The sequence below is a fragment of the Hevea brasiliensis genome, chromosome 5 (assembly GCF_030052815.1).
Source record: "Hevea brasiliensis isolate MT/VB/25A 57/8 chromosome 5, ASM3005281v1, whole genome shotgun sequence".
NCBI lineage: Eukaryota > Viridiplantae > Streptophyta > Magnoliopsida > Malpighiales > Euphorbiaceae > Hevea > Hevea brasiliensis.
Genome location: NC_079497.1, coordinates 98,325,537 through 98,342,954, shown reverse-complemented (window position 1 = coordinate 98,342,954; position 17,418 = coordinate 98,325,537). Strand labels below are relative to the sequence as shown.

The 17,418-nt window shown below is 32.8% G+C and overlaps 1 protein-coding gene across 2 annotated transcripts; it reads left to right on the top strand.

Moving 5' to 3' along the window:
• The first annotated feature begins 1,419 nt into the window (after nucleotides 1-1,419).
• LOC110654199 (putative L-type lectin-domain containing receptor kinase V.2) lies at nucleotides 1,420-3,786 on the top strand. Of its 2 annotated transcripts, XM_058147241.1 has the most exons (3): nucleotides 1,604-1,742; nucleotides 1,891-1,953; nucleotides 2,032-3,786. In XM_058147241.1, exon 3 carries the CDS (start codon nucleotides 2,274-2,276, stop codon nucleotides 3,651-3,653), a length of 1,380 nt encoding a protein of 459 aa, XP_058003224.1. In that variant the 5' UTR covers nucleotides 1,604-1,742; nucleotides 1,891-1,953; nucleotides 2,032-2,273; the 3' UTR covers nucleotides 3,654-3,786. The 2 variants fall into 2 exon arrangements, with proteins under 2 accessions (XP_021665813.1, XP_058003224.1); XM_021810121.2 differs by having other exon boundaries at nucleotides 1,420-1,953.
• The last annotated feature ends 13,632 nt before the right edge of the window (nucleotides 3,787-17,418 follow it).

The following is a 17,418-nucleotide window of genomic DNA, read 5'->3' as shown; positions in this document are numbered from 1 at the left end:
AGAAAAGAAAATAATCAAACAGAGGCATTCACCTAGCGGACATTAATCATTGCTTTTACTGTTAAATTCCATTATTATTATTTTAAAAAATAGTTTTATATATAACTCTATGGTTGTAATTATTGGAGATATTCAATTAGCCATGGCTGCTAATGCCACTTAATTAATCAAATCAAATTGAATATTGATGCCTCTGAAGAGCAAAGTTATGATGCAAACTTTAGAAAAATGTTCAATTTATTCACAGAAATCAAACATATCTTTTTGAAATATAGATTAGGGACGGCTCAAATCAGCAGTCACTATGAACAAAAATATAATTAATTTCCCCATAAATCAACTTTGTCAAATTGAACATGTGACCATGTGAATACTTTGAAAAGAAAAATTATTGTTCTGACATAGTCTATGCAATGAAATTATTTTTTATTTTATATTGATCTTTAAAAAAGTCTAGACGTTGGGTCTATGATTTCAAAAATAGTTTGAAAGAGCATGTTAATTGGTTAAATAAAAAGATAATTCACAATTAGGAGACATTCATATTAATTCATAATATGCCTTTAAGTAATAATTTTAGTACTTAAAATTTAATTTTGTTAATAAATTAATTAATATCATCTAAATTACCATTAATTGTTTTTTAATTTAAAATAATTTAATCTCTATAATTTTATTTTATTAGTAAAATAATTCACATATCTAAATTTTATATTTAGTAATGATTTATTTTATATTTAATAATTAATTATATAAATTATTGCTTTCAAAAAAATAATTATATAAATTGTTGTTTTCAAAAAAAAATTATATAAATTATTTTAAATAGTTTTATATAATTATTTAAATATAAAATAAACAACTGTTTGAATATAAAATTAGAAGTAAGAATTATTTCATTAATAAAACAAAATTTTGGGGATTGAATTATTTTAAATTAAAAGGCAGTTAATGATAAAAACTAATTTATTAATAAATTTAATTGTAAAAAATTAAATTATTACTAAAAAATATATCAGTTTTGTTATATCTTATAAACATAATTTTAAATTATACTAAATAAAAAGAAAAATATTTACTTACATTATCAACATGTATGAAATTTTTTTTTATACACCTAATTAATTATAATTTAAAAAATTATATTTTATAATAAAATCCATTACATTTTATAATAAGGTTTATCACCATTTTAATAATATGTCTGATATTAATACGGAGGCGTATGTACTTTACTGTAGTTAAGAAGTTTTCATACCAAATAAAAATAGCTAGCAAAAATAACTTAATTCACTATAAATTTAAAAAATAAATATTATATATTTCATCTCAATATAGATGTTGTGTACAAGCATATAATTGACTGAATATAACAAAGAATCACCAAACTTATTTCTCTATGATAACTTCAGCCTTCGCTTATTCAAACAATGAGGTCATAAACCAACTCAAAATGGGGAGATAGACTTTCACCCAAAAAGAAAAAGAAGAGATAGGCCAAAGGATATTTTGTCATGTTGTGGAAAATAAGGGAGATGCAGACTCTAAATGCTCTGTTTCTCTTATTCTATACAAATGAAGCTCTGTCTCTCAAATAATTTAAAGTAAAGGCCTAACCCTTCTGGATCATGTCCTGCACAATTCTCATCCTATATTTCTTTCTCAAGCTTGCATCTTCAGACAACAACACTCAAGATGGATTCTTGTTCGATGGTTTCTTCAAGTTGGGTGGCAGCGCAGAGGTAAACAATTCCAATATGTCCTCTCATGTAATATTTGCGGATAGTGGCCTGAGCGAAGCAGGCCAAGTCTTCTATAACCGTACTTTCAAATTCAAGAACTCAACTACTGCTCCTGTCTTCTCCTTCTCCACTACCTTTATTTTTGCAGTAGTATCCAACGACCCTGAATTCAGCGGCCATGGTCTTGCCTTCGCTATCTCACCATCGAATGGTATTCCTGGTGCCTTACCAAATCAGTATCTTGGTCTTTTTAATGCATCTAACAATGGAGAAATTTCAAATCATGTAGTTGCAGTGGAGCTTGACACAGACCAAGATTTCCAATTTGAAGACAGAGATGATAACCATCTGGGTATTGATATTAATGGTTTAGTATCTGTGAAATCTGCTACTGCTGGCTACTTTGATGAGCATGGGCATTTCAAAGAGCTATATCTCAATAGTGGGAAACGAATTCAGGTTTGGGTTGAATATGAGAGTTTGAATCAACAGCTCAATGTCACAATACATCCAATAAAAAAACCTAAACCCATGCTTCCACTTTTATCCTTGAAAAGAGATCTTTCCCCTTATTTCTTTGAGTTTATGTATGTTGGTTTCTCATCTGCTAGTGGGTCTAAATGTTCTCACTACATCTTGGGTTGGAGTTTCAGGATGAATGGTCAAGCTGAGGAGATTAACCTGTCTACCCTTCCTGAGATTCCTGGTGTTACAAGAGACAATGAAGACGATGCGGGGGATGGATATAGAAAAGTGCAGAAGATGTTGGCAGTTGTATTATCTTTAATTGGGGGTATTTTTCTTCTACTCTTGATTTTTGGAGCACTTATGATTTCAAGGAGGAGAAAATTCATTCGGGTACTTGAGGATTGGGAAGTGCTTTATGGACCTCACAGGTTCTCCTATAAGGACCTATTTATTGCTACTCAAGGCTTCAGAGATCGACAACTTCTTGGAAAAGGAGGTTTTGGCAGGGTATACCGAGGCATTCTACCATTCTCAAATGTTCAAATTGCAGTAAAGAGAATTTCTCATGATTCCAGTCAAGGAATGAGAGAATTCGTAGCTGAAATCGCAACCATCGGCCGTCTCAGGCACCCAAACCTGGTTCGACTTCTGGGATATTGCAGGCGCAAGAATGAACTTTTCTTAGTTTATGACTATATGCCTAATGGAAGTCTTGATAAGTTCCTTTATCGAGTACCCAATTGCATGCTAGACTGGAAACAGAGATTCAAAATCATCAAAGATGTGGCATCTGCACTCTTCTATCTGCACCAACAATGGGTTCAAGTTATAATCCACAGAGATATCAAGCCTGCCAATGTACTCATCGACAATGAGATGAATGCCAGGCTAGGAGATTTTGGTCTTGCCAGGTTATGTGACCATGGAAACGATCCTCAAACCTCTCATGTAGCTGGTACTCCAGGTTATATTGACCCTGAGATTGTGCAGAGGGGAAAATCAACCACATGCACTGATATATATGCATTTGGGGTGTTTATGCTTGAGGTTACTTGTGGCAGAAAGCCTGTGGATCCTCGGACTTCGCCGGAGAAAGTAGTGTTGATCGATTGGGTAATGAATTGCTGGGATCGAGGAGCTATTTTGGAGACAGTTGATTGCAGACTAGGAAATGATTATGTGTCGCATGAAGCTGAATTGGTTTTGAAGCTTGGATTGCTTTGTTCACATCCAGTGGCCGCAGCCAGGCCAAACATTTCTAGTGTAGTACAATTCTTGGATGGAGCTGCTCAGTTGCCTGAAAATGTAAGTTCTATAATAAAATCTCGAGATTCCAGTGATGGCTCCAGTCAAGGAGGAGTAGGCAAAGATGAATTCCCTTCTGGAAATGTTTCCATTGCTTCATTGACATTTACAGAATCATTTGCCTCTGACGGACGTTGACGTAGCATGGATTTTTGTTTGATTTGTATATATATGTGTAGAAATTCTTGTCTAGGTTAGATTTATTACGAACTCAAGATAAAATATATGAGATTTATATATTTAATAAATAAATTTTATCACACATTTCATATTTTGAATCCAAGCGGATCAATTCTAAATGAGAAAAATATGTATTTATATGGCTACTAATACTATAATAACATTACTAATCAATGGGTTCCCATGCATGGGAATTTTAATTTAACTTTCCTTTTTATCCATTTTCCTTCATTAATAGTTTGTTGGGAAATCGTAATATAAGAAAAATTGGTCTATATGAGTCTAAAAGACAAATATAAGATTTCACCGTATATATTGTATCTTATATTTTTAATATATTAAGTTTAAGTCAGAATTTTCTGAATTAATTTAATTTTAATTTTAAAATCCAGTCTCAATTATTATATTAAATGAAAGATTTATTCATGATATTTTAAGAAAATTTTTATCTAAATTCAATTTATTATAAACTCAAGATATAATATATATGATGAGACTCAAAAATAAAATAAATATAATTCATATATTTATATATTAAACCCCCAATAACTTAATTTAAGTAATTTTTTTTCCAAAATTTCCAATATCAACATGAATGCTTTCTTTTCAAAAGTCCTACTTACAATTGAGTTATAAACCCTACCAATTATTTAGTTACTAACCCACTAGGTCCAAATCCAAGAATATTGTCTTTTATAAGAGAGCCTCACATTATTGACCTAATGAGATAAGGATTCGACCCCTTCACATTTTTCTTGAAAATAATAATATTTATTAGGTTCTTCGAGATTCCATATCGATTATGGAGTATGTGTGTGTACAACTTATATGGAGATAAGAATTCTATTAAAATTGTTATAATTTTAACAACAGTCCATTCTCATCACTGAGCTATGTGTGTGTATGTATCTACCTTCGACAAAAAGAAACAGCACCCTTGAGTGAAAAACAAGGTGAGGTCTAACATGTCCCGATGTGGCTATTGGTTGAGGTCCATCCAGTGTAGGCGTGCCCAATGGGCTAGTCTTTTTGGATTCTACATCGGTTGTGGAGCGTGTGTGTGTGTACAGCTTATATGGGGATAAGGACTCTGTTAAAATTACAACAGTTTTAACAACGGTCAATTCCCTTCGTTGGACTATGTGTGCGTGTACCTATATTCGATAAAAAAAAATAGTATTTATTATTTTAAGAAAATATCTTGAGCTTTTATTAAGCATAAGTTAATTTGACTCTTTACAATAGATATTCATTAAAAAAATAAGAATAAAAATAAAAAATTCATATTTTTAAAATTAAGTATGTCACAGTGCTTCACCAAACATCAAATAATTGTGGTATTATATGACCCAATTTAATTAATTGTCTCTTTTATTTATTTTTAAAATTTTCTTTTCAAATCTTTGTCAGTATTAATAATTTCTAATACTAATTTTAGTTTTTGCAAAAGAATTATTTAAACAACAATGAAGATTAGATCTTGTATAAGGTTTTTATAATGCTTGTGCAAAAACCTTAGAAGTGTGTTCAATTCACTGAAATCAGACATATCTGTTTTCTACATAGATGAGGAATAGTTTAATTCAGCGTTACGGTGAACCAAGATACAGTTAATTATTTTACCACCTTGTTTGATTCAATTCTATAGTAAAATTTATTTTGTTTGCAAATGAATTCTATATTTAATATAAAATATACAAAACAAAGAAATTCATTACAAATAAAATTTTTTGTTTAGTATATTTTATATTAAATATAGAATTTATTTCAAATGAAATGAATTTTATGTTTGAAATAAATAAAATAAAATAAAATAATATATAATAAGAGGATAATTATCACTTGAAATATATATAATTTTAAATTTAAAATTTATTTGTAAATTTTATCAATTTTAATAGAATTTTGTTTAGTTATAATATATTTCATAGAATTGATTATTAAGAATTACAAATGAATTTTTATTTAAAGGAAATATTCAAATATTAGATTTATAAATGAATTTCACAAAATTTTGTGGAATTCATTTTCACTACCTATAAAATCAACTTTGTCAAATTGATCAACGGTATATATTGAATACTTTGAAAAGAAAATGTAGTTCTTCTGACGTATTCTATCAAATGAAAATTATTTTCGATTTTACTTTCATCTTTAGAAAAATCTGGACGTTGGTCTACGATTTCAAATTTAATTGTGCAATACGTTTAACTTTGATTGGGGTGGGGAATGGGGTGAAGACTCGAACTTAGTGAATATTTTTAGCTATTGAATCAAGTCAAGTTAAACTAATAGGTTTAACGCAAGTAATAGGTTTAACTTTGTGTATGTGTAATGGGTTAAATAAAAAGGAAAACATAGTTACCTACATATATGTGGACCAAGTAATTTTTTTTTGAATTTAATGAAAGTCTAATGGATCGAACAATAATTGATGGGTTATAAAACGAGAGGTAACCATCTTTCTTACTCATCATAAAAGTGAATTATTTTAAAAAAAATATTTAGAGAGATTAAAACTTGAGACCTCCCACTCACCTTAAAGGTGAAGAAAACCAGATTACCCACTGATTATCATACACCCAATCAATTATAGTTTAAAAAATTACATTTTATAATAAAATTCACCATATTTTATTGTAGGGCTCACCATTATTTTAATAATGTGTCCATTATTAATATGATGACTGTATACACCTTGATGTAGTAAAACAATTTTCAAACAAAAGGAAAATAACGAGTAAAAAAATTTATCTAAATGTAGTTCATCATAAATTTAAGACATGAATACATGAATTGTACTTATTTTATATGTCAATCTACTGTATACATTATGTATTAAATTTATAATAAACTGAATCTGAATAAGAATTCATTCGGATACTTTGATGATTTGGGAAGTGCTTTATGGACCTTACAGTTTCTCCCATATAGACCTATTTATTGCCACACAAGGCTTCAAATATAGACAACTTCTTGGAAAAGAAGGTTTTGGCAGGGTATATAGAGGCATTCTACCATTCTCAAATGTTTAAATTGCAATGGAGAGAATTTCTCATTAGGCAAGGAATGAGAGAATTCGTAGCTGAAATCACAGCCATTGGCCGTCTCAGGCACCCGAACTTAGTTCGACTTCTGGGATATTGCACACACAAGAATGAACTTTTCTTAGTTCATGACTGAAAGAATAAACACCCATGATCGGCTTAAGAACCTGTCAAGGCCCAAGACACAAAAGGCATTGAGCCTTAAGCATCCTAGGCCCACCATGGGTAGTTTTTGAATTGAATAGAAACTGCGCTTAGTGTGCAGCTGTTTGATGTGTGGGAGTATGACAAAGTTGTCATGTATAATTCAAAACTGCTTTTATTTATTTTCAAGTTTAGGGGGGGGGGCGGAAAGAAAGATTGAGCTTTTGAACAATGCACGATTGGAAGAAGAAGGCAACCAGGTTTTCTTTGTCACTTGGTAGTGTAATTCACGCTCCATTATTTGTGAAATATTGGGCAACAAGGTGCTTTTCTACTTGCGCTTTCTTTCTCAAAGATTTTCTGTGGAAAACACTGCATACTAGATACATGTAATTAAATATGAATAGTGATGCAAAATAAGTTATAGTTATATATACATGATATAACAAGGCTAAGGCCATATTAATATTTTCTAACATTAATATCAGAGCCATTATTTTGTTTACCGATTCTAAATTTGTTAATTATTATGTTAATCACATGCTAGGATAAGTAGAATTAAATCTAGGATTTTATTTTGCAAATTTTAATTTATTGAAACTTCACTGTGATCTGTTTGTGTATTTATCCTTTTAATATTGCCTGTCTTTCTCAAGTTGTCAAATAATCCTTGTGTAACCTATAATGGGAAAAATGGTGAGGTCGGTGAATTAAGTAAGGTCACTCTAATGCTCATGTCGGTAAATACCTAAGAAGGAAAGTAAATACCAAAAGTATGAAAAGAATAGATTACGTACTTTGACTATTATCATGACTCCTGTTTATAAGGTAAGGGATAATGCCTTTCCACTATATTCGGGATCTTGCCAACTCATATCCAGTTGCTTTCTTTCATGCATTGCAAAAACATAGCACATTATCAAGCGGCATTCTTTTCAAGAAAATAACGCATCCCAACAACATGTATCCGATTCTTGAACTTCCCATGCCTTGTCTAAACACCTTGTGCCCTAACTGAACATCTTATGCTCTATCCGAACTTCTTATGCCTTGACCAAACTTCTTATGCCTTGTCCAAACACCTTATGTGTTGTCCGAACATCTTGTGTTCTGTCCGAACACCTTATTTAATTACCATAAATGATGAAACCAAATCCAAATTGATCCAAATGGTTTGAACTCTTTGAAGACTCATTCGAGCTTTTGGGGTGTACTATACCATTAGTTCTCCCTTTAATTTTTAATCTTTAGGTTCAATTTATCATAAAGATGTTTTGCACATTGAACCATGTGCATCTTAAGTACAACAGCATTAATGGCTCCTGATAGTTGTGCCTCGATAAGCTGAAGGAGCGCCTATTCATTTTGGCGTTCGATGCACTTTTGGCAATCTATTCAAATTTTAAGAGCCCCCAAAATCATATATATAAACACTTTCTACATGATAATAGTCATTTTGCTACTTTATGCAATCATGCTATGAGTCTGCTTTTTCTTCAATAAATACTCCTTATTCTGGTGACCTTTTGACAAGCAAAGATTGGTAAATCCCTACTTTCTTTATGTTATTCCTCATTTTTATTTTCTTTTTCAAAAAAATTAGTGGAAAAGAGATAAGAGAAACCTCAGAACCTTCCTCTGCAAACTATTCTAGTAGCCCCGATGAGTCTATATGGGTAATGGTGACTAAAAATTAGCCTGCAACAACTAAAAAAGATGTGGCTAGACCAAGTAACAAAGGTGGCAATGTTGGTGGTACCAGCGATGAAAGTGACACTGCACCTATTAAAATAATTTTAAAGAAGAGAAAATCTAGAAAAACTATGGCCGAACTGCTCAGCATAGATGAGATCACGTCTAAAATCAAATTTGTTGAACTACCCAAATTGATGACCGTTTATCATATCCCCAAACATGTATATGAAGCAGAGGCTTACAAAGATCACTTATGCATCGACCACCACTTTGAAGGAGGAGATCGAGTAATCATCTATGAAGAACAACTAAAAGCTGGGCTAAGATTCCCCCTAGATCCATTTTACATCAAAGTTCTTAAATATTACTAGCTTTTGATCATTCAGCTCCATATGAACTCTTGGCATTTACTAGTGGGTTTTCAAGCAATGTGCAGAGCTAAACAACTAATTGCCACTAAAAAAGTGTTCTCCAGTTTGTATCGTTTAGCTCCTGAAAAAATGAAGAAGCTAAAAAGAATGATGAGTTTTGGTTTTTTAAAATGCAACTAGACTGTCAACTATTTACAGACATGCCCTCCTCCCTAAAGAACTAGAAGGAATGATATTTCATCCTCCGAATTAAAGAAAGAATGGGCTGGGAGGGAATTCCATGCAATTGGAATTATACAGTAGATAAAATGAAAAGATCTCTAAACTTGAACTTACTAGAAGATGTCTTAGTAGCCAAACTGAAAGAGCAAGGAAAAAGACATCGTTACAAAGTTACCAACGTTTGAAGGTCGAGCTAAACTAGTGGTTCAGTACCCATATTGCAAAAATGGATATGGTGTTAAACTATTCTTATATCTCATGAACTATGATACTTACTAACTATTTTTCTGCGTAGAAATGATGGGGAACTAATGACAAGAGATTACTTGACTCATCAAAGAGCTAAAGAAGAAATAAGCAATTGAAGTGGGCTAAACTCCTCCACCTAAAAAGATAAGATCCAAAGAGCCACCTCTTCCTGCAACTCCAAGTGTTCCTCTTGCTATGGGTTTGCCTCCTAGGCTAGCTCACTCTACAAATGAAAATGTAACCCCCTTAACTTCCTCTAGCTCTATGCTTAGAGAGGCCATATCGATTTCCCTCGGTCTGCAGATCTTAGCACAATCCATCAGAGACAACAGAACAATGAAGAGTAATAATGATTTTGCCTAAGTGGTCAATGCTGCCGTCTGCTTATTTGAGGATAAAAAATGTTTGAAGCTAGAAAGTTTAGACGATCTGCTACTATACTTCACTAGTTTGAAACTAGAAGTTGTTGCCACGGACCATGTGAAGGCACTTTTAACAATTTGAGTCAAGAAAACCAAGCCTTGAAAGCTCGCCTCATTGCCCAAACCATTCAACTTGAAGTGCTTTCAACTACCACCAAATCCTCTGTAACGCCCTCACTTTAGATAATCTGTACGTTTTACTGTTCCGGTGATCAATGTCTGTTTGGAGAGCCAGAATGTCTGGAACTATAATTAGACTAGAGTGAGGAGTCATAAATAATTTAAATAAGTGTAAGAAAAATTAAGAAAAGATTTTAAAAATAAAATAAAATTAAGTCAAATGAGCCGGTGTCCCGACGATGGGTGACCCTAACGGGAAGTTGCGGTGAAGACAGCTAGTAACCCTAAACCCAAGGGGAACCCTGTGAAATAATTTCTAGGATGCCAAAGAAGAGTTACGACGCCCTAGGTAGCATTAGAATGCCAAGAAAAGGTTAGGGGAATTTTTTAGATTGGTACAGATAATTTTAGTCTTTTAAGCAAAATGAAGGGCATTTTGGTCATTTCATCTTCAGAGATGATTTTTGACTAACTTGTCCAGTTAAGTAAATAAAGTATATGAAAAAAAATATGAATAAATAATGCTAAAAATTTAATTGAAAATGGGTAGAAAAGAAAGAAGAAGAAAATGGGAATAAATACCTAATTATGACATAAGATGATGTCATTTTATATTCTCCAACCAATCAAATTTCAACAAGTATATTTAAAACAAATAAAATGAGATAAATTCCAATAAAATTTAGTTGTCTTCTACCTTAACCCAAACCAGCCGAAAATGTCTCTCTCTCCTCCATAAACATTTTCTTTCATCTCTCTCTTCCATTCCCATGAATTCTCACCATTAAAACCTAAATTGCCTTCATTAAAAATTGTCTACCCCTTTTGGGGAAGTGTTTGGTTACTAAGAAAAGTTAAGGAAATGAAGGATTGTGAAGGGACAAAAAGCTCATGCAAAGGTTAGTGCTAAATTTCTTACTTCTCTCTTTATATTTTTTATTTGAACTTTGAGTTAAGTTAGAAAATGGAGAAAATTGCAAGAAAATATGCATGTTAGGAACATTCTAATTTTCGGAAGCCATGGGGGAAGGTTGAGAATTGTTGATTTGATTGAATTAAATTGCTTGGAAATGATGTTTGATGATTATATTGGAGTTAGAGGTTGATTTGTGTATGTTAGATGAAGTGATGGATTGTTAGGGTTAGGGTTTTGAGATTAAATTGGGGATTTAATGCTTAGATGTTTAATTGGAGTTTTAATGGCTAATTAGTGACCATTTATGGTGAATTGAACTTAAATTGGAATGAGTTGTGGCATTAAGAAGTAAATGGGTTTGCTGCCCCTTAAGGTGCCAGAATACTGGATTTGAGTCCAGTGTATTTATAGGGTTATAACTCAAGCTATGTTACTCCAATTGGTCCAAGCTAATTGGAAATGAAACTAACACAAAATGGCACAACTTTGATGAAGAAACTTGGCCTAGAAAACCAACCCAAGTTGCCCTAAAAATTGACTTAATCTGAGTAACATACATACTGCCCTGGAAAATTGACCAAATGAACAGTGTTTGTTCATTTGGCCATAACTTAGTGTAGAAATATCCAATTGACCTGACTTTTATATCAATGGAAAGATTAGAAAATTTAGAACAACTTTCATAAAGAACACCAACTCAGATTTTGAACTTAACCCATCTGAATTGCTAGCCAAATTTAGGGTACTAAAACTGCCAGAACCAATTCTGCCCAGAAATTCTGGGTAGAAAGCAATCCGGCCAGCTCTAAAGAAATTAACATAACTTGAGCTAAAAAACTCCAAATGGAGTGATTCAAAAAGGAAATTAAAGAAGACACAATAAGGAACAACTTTGGTTGAGAATATTTGACCAAATTCTCACTGTAGAATTTCCTAATAGAATAGTGAACTCTAGCACCCAAAACTGAAATTTTTGATTTATTTCCTATTAGTTTGAAGTATTGATTGGCAACCAATGCCAACACTTTTGTGAACCAAAATGTGGTAATCTCATGTGGTTAGAACTCATGTAACTATTATGTATGAAAAAGTCAACAAATTAAGTGAATAGTAATGTATGAATAGTAACCCCAAAAACATAAGGAATAATAAAAGGAATTAAAGAAGCTATTATGAGTACTAATATATATAGTATAATTAGTGAATTAAAAATTCTTAAACTTTAGTGACTCTAGGACATAAAGGAATAATCCATATGGAGGGCCTTAGGAAAATATTTTGATGTATAAATAGTACACGAAAATTGATCGATGTGAATCGCAATTATCATGAATGGAATGATGAATGTATAAATTACGAGAAATGCATGAATTAGGTGTAATTGTGATTTAAGAATTTATGTTTTCACTAGAAATAGAATAAAATTTTATCTATTTTATTAAACCTTATAATGAAATAATGATATAATAATACATATTAATACTTAATGGTACTAATATGCCCATGTATTTCCTAAACACGTGTGTCAGATTAGATAGATTGGCATGCCAATAGGGTATTGTTTTAGCAGTACTGTTTAAGGCTTTATGCCTGTATTTATGGTTTTATGCCTGCACTCATGGCTTTTATGCCTGATTACTTGTTATCATGGCTTTTAGCCATACTGATATGTTATCATGGCTTTTAGCCATACTAATATGTTATCATGGCTTTTAGCCATACTGATTGCATACGTGATTGACGTTCCGTATTTCATGTCCCATGGTATGACGGCCCGAGGCACCGAGGTGTCCAGTGCCAACGACCCGCTTATCCAGTTTAGTTAGCCTGTCATAGGTTATTTGAGCAATGGAATTTATTAAAATAAGTTAAGAATATTAGTAATTAAAAATATTAGAAATTAAATAAATGAGTAAGACGACCTAAAATAAATTAGAATGAAAGATAGTTGATACTAGAAGTATTATATTAAATTACATTAAATTTCAGAGTATCCAAAGTATAATCCATTTCTTTCTTTATTTGTATATATTATTTTCTTGTTATCACAGCAATGCTTAGCACGATGGATTGTTTCCTTTGCGCAGGTACTGAAGGCAAAATCCAGTGGATATTAGACTGGGATTTTTGGAGTCCAAATCTGCAAAAGTGTCAGAAGTATATAAGGTTATCACCTCCTCAGCAATGCATGTAGATAGGACTCACATTAGTCATATTATGTATTTTGTGTATTATAATTATTTCATATGTTGTAATGCAATTGAGAAAATTGTATTTAATATGTATGGGATGTAAATTAATAGATTAGCTCTTCCATCTGAAATTAATTTGTATATTATGTAATTTATGAACTTGTATAATTAGTTTATATATTATGTAAATTAATGAAAATATGAGAATATATATATATATATATATATATATATATATATATATATATATATATATATATATATATATATCGTGCGTTAATGAATATGTATGGAAATGAATGGATTTGTACAAATGAGTATGTGAATTGCAAGAATTGAATGTGAAATGATTATGATGAGCATGGATGATATTTTTATTGAAAAATGTTATTGAAAATTTCAAGCAGGTGAATAGTGAAATACACCAAATGGTATTAGAATAGGGGAAACTTAGTCAGTTTCTTCTTAGAAAAAAAAACAAAAACAAAATAAATGAACAATTGATTAAATTTAATGAAAATTGAATGTGATAAATTAAGAAGTAATAAATTGAGATAAGATAAGATAGGGTGCTCCGACACTGAGTGTGACACGCCCTACTCGGCTACACTGTAGACGGGTGAGGGTTGTCACATCCTCAAAGGCAACGATCAACCAACTTCAAGAAGAGCCAAAAATAGAGAAAGCTTAAAATAAAAGCCATTGAACTGGAAAAACACCTTCATTCCAAAGAAACTGAAGCAAATAAAAGGGTGGCAGTGGCTTATGAGGATGCACATGGTGATCTCATGAAGAAGCTAGTCAAAAGATATCCTAATGAAGACTTGTCTTGGATAGACGACCTTGCTCCTAAAGAGAATGAGGGAAAGGGGGGTGGGGGACTACAGGATCCAAAAATCCCTCTGTAGCTGATTAATCCTAGATTTATCACCTCACTACTTAATTTGTAAAACTTTTTTCAAGTTAATGAAGTGCATTTTCTCTCACATTGTTTTTCGAACTCCATTACTTACAAAATTTTCCAAATGGAATAAATTACTGTCTGAGCTGAACAAGATTAAAATCCAATCTTCACTAATTTAAGATAAAAATTTGAACAAGTTCAAATAAAGACTTTTTTTTTTTTTTTTAATATCTAATGCCTTTATAATGAATTGTTACCCAAACTCCATTTGGAAGTATTAATTGTTGACTTCAATATTTTTAGTGCCCTTTTAAGTTATAAGTTGGGTGAGATGTCTCCTTGGGGACTCTTCAAGGCTTTAAGTGGGCGATATGTCACCTTAGTGCCTTTTTAGAGCTTTAAGATGGGTGAGAGGTGACCTTAGTGCCTCTTTAGGGCTTTTAGATGGGCGAGATGTCGCCTTAGAGCCTTGTTAGGGCCTTAAGTGGGTGAGAGATTGCCTTACTGCATATTTTATGGCTTTAAGTGGGTGAAAAGTCACCTTTATGACTCTTTTAGTTTTTAAGTGGGCGATAAGTTGCCTTGGTTCCTCTTTAGTGCTTTTAGGTGGGTGAGACATCGCCTTGATAATCACTTGAAAATGAAAGAAGTGCAAAAGTCTTTATTGATGAAATTTTCATATGTTATAGATATTCCACGCCGATGGAAGGTCACCACCATTAGGATATGCGAGTTTATAGGATCCAAGGTGAATGACTTTAGATATAATGTAAGGACCTTCCTAATTGCAATCGACATTATCGACCCTGACTACACCTCCTAAGACATCTATTCTTTTCATTACCAAGTCTCCTATCATGAAAGACCAATGTTTAACATTTTGATTATACATCTGAGCAATCCTCTGTCTATATTAAACCATATAGACATAAGCATGCCCGGTTAGGGCTTCTGCCTGATCCAAGTTGAATTGAAGGTCTTCCTCATTTACTGCGACCTTAGGATTCTTAGTTTGAGCACTAAGTACATTAATTTTTGCTAAAATAACAACTTTTGAACCATAGGCTAAACCAAATGGTCTCTTGCCTATTGCTGTTCTTGGAGTGGTTTGGTATGCCCACAAAACATATGGTAGTTCATCAGGCAATCTTCCTTTAGCTTTGTCCATTTTCTTTTCAAACCATTCAAAATATTTCAATTAGTAACTTCTATCATCCCATTAGTTTGAGGATGATAAGTAGAGGCAAATCAAAGATCGATATTCCACTTTAAACAGAAAGTCCTGAACTTATTACTCTTGAATTGCATGCCATTGTAGGTAATGACCACTTTAGGAATGCCAAACCTATGAAAAATGCTTTCCTTAATAAAAGTAATCACCTTATCAACAGTGATAAGCCATGTAGCCCTTACTTTAACCTATTTTATTAAATGATCAATGGCTATTATAACATATTGTAGAGATCCTGAAACTTTGGGAAATGGGTCAAGTATATCAATTTCCCATTGATAAAATGGCCATGGGCTCCCAATGGCACACAACTTCTTAGCTAGAACTCATGGGATGAAGCTGTGTTCTTAACACTTCTTACACTTTTGCACCAACTCCTTTACATCATCCACTGCTGAAGGCTAAAAGTAGCCTTGCCGAAAAGCTTTCTTAGCAATGGTCCGAGCACCCTCATGACTGCCACAAAGACCTTCATGAATATCAATCAAAATTGTCATACCTTCCTCAGGAGTTATGCATTTGAGCCAAGGTCTCAAAAGGACCTTAGATAAAGCCATCCATCTAAGACATTGTAACTGAAGACTTTTCCACTATTTTTTTTTTTTACCTCCAGAGGATCATCAAGCAAAGTTCCGTCTTCCAAATAACAAAATATTGAAGACATCCATGTACTTCGAATATCAATTGGCAAAGATTCCTCTTGATCAATCGTCAGGAAAGTGATTTCCTCCATGGGTAGTGGTTGAGTCAAGTGTTGCTCACTTGCTGCAGCCATTTTGGCTAATGCATCTGCATTATTATTCTCTAACCTAGGAATTTAAAGTATCATTACCTCACTAAAATTGGATCAAATTTCTTCTAGTAGCCTTTGAATCCTTGCCTCATACTTACTTAGATTTGGGTCCTTGACTAGAAAATTTCCCTAGCATTTATTAACAACCAATTGTGAGTTGTAAAAAATGGCAATGTTTAGCATTCATACCTCTTTCATTATGTGTAATGCCTTAAAAAATGCCTTATATTCTACCACATTTTTGGTGGCTCAAAAAGTCAATCAAGCCCCATATTTGAGCTTAGTATTGTAAGGACCCTCCATTACGATTCCAATTCCAGCTCCCGTCGCACCCATGGCTCTATCCACCCAAACCTTCCAACTTTGTCGAGGATGTCGAAGACTTCTGTAATATCTCTGGAATGGTCCTCCATTCTCTTATTTTTAATGATCATGTCATCCATTTAAACTTCTACTATTTTCTTGATTAGATATTCGAACATTTTGTTTACCAAGCGCTGATAGGTAGCCCTAGCATTCTTTAGACTAAATGACATCACCTTGTAGCAGTATAGCCTCGAATAAAAAATAAATACGTTCTTTTCTTTATCCTCTAGATCCACCTTGATTTAGTGATAATTCCACTAAAGAGCAAATAGCATGTCCTAAAGTCACATCTACTAACTGATCAATTGCGAGCAGTGGGTAATGATCCTTAGGACAAGCCTTGTCCTTATTAAGATTGGTGAAGTCAACACACATTTGCCATTTACCACTAGCTTTTTAACCAAAATGACATTAGCCACCCAAGTTGGATACTTGACTTCTCTGATCCATCTTGCTTTCAGTAATTTATTTACCTCGTCAATCACTAATTGCTGCCTATATGGTGCGATTTGTCTCTTCTTTTGCTAGACCACCTTGAAGGTCGGATCAACATTAGACTGTGCATCATTATCGAAGGATCAACACCTTTTACCTCCTCTTGACTCCGAGTGAAAGCATTCACTTTTTTCTTCAAAACTTAATTACTACTTCTCTGCCTAATCCCTGAAGAGTTGTGCTAAGCTTTATTGCTCTTCCTGGAGATAACTATACTTCTTTAACCTTATCTACTAGTTCAGGCAAGATATGAGATTCTAGCTTTTCTAAAAGATCAATAGGAAAAGTAGCTCTATTGGTTGCTTTTTTAGATTACTTATAACGCTCCTGTTGACTTCTGACTTCCCATAACCATAGCAATGCGTCCTGGTGTAAGTAACGTCATGCACAGACAATCCATGTTAATCAAAATCCCATTATTATTTAAAATAGGTCTGCCTAAGTTTACATTATAGGATAACGAGATATCAACAACCATAAATTCAACATAAATGTTCCTTCGAATGGTACCATCCCCTAAATCCATGGTCAGATTGATTGTTCCCACTACTAGTAC

Bases quoted from the DNA above. Each gene is read 5' to 3' on its own strand.
- LOC110654199 (XM_021810121.2), top strand. From the start codon at position 1,629: ATGTCCTGCACAATTCTCATCCTATATTTCTTTCTCAAGCTTGCATCT. The intron at 1,954-2,031 runs GTATTCCTGGTG...CAAATCATGTAG, and splicing joins CGCTATCTCACCATCGAATG to TTGCAGTGGAGCTTGACACA.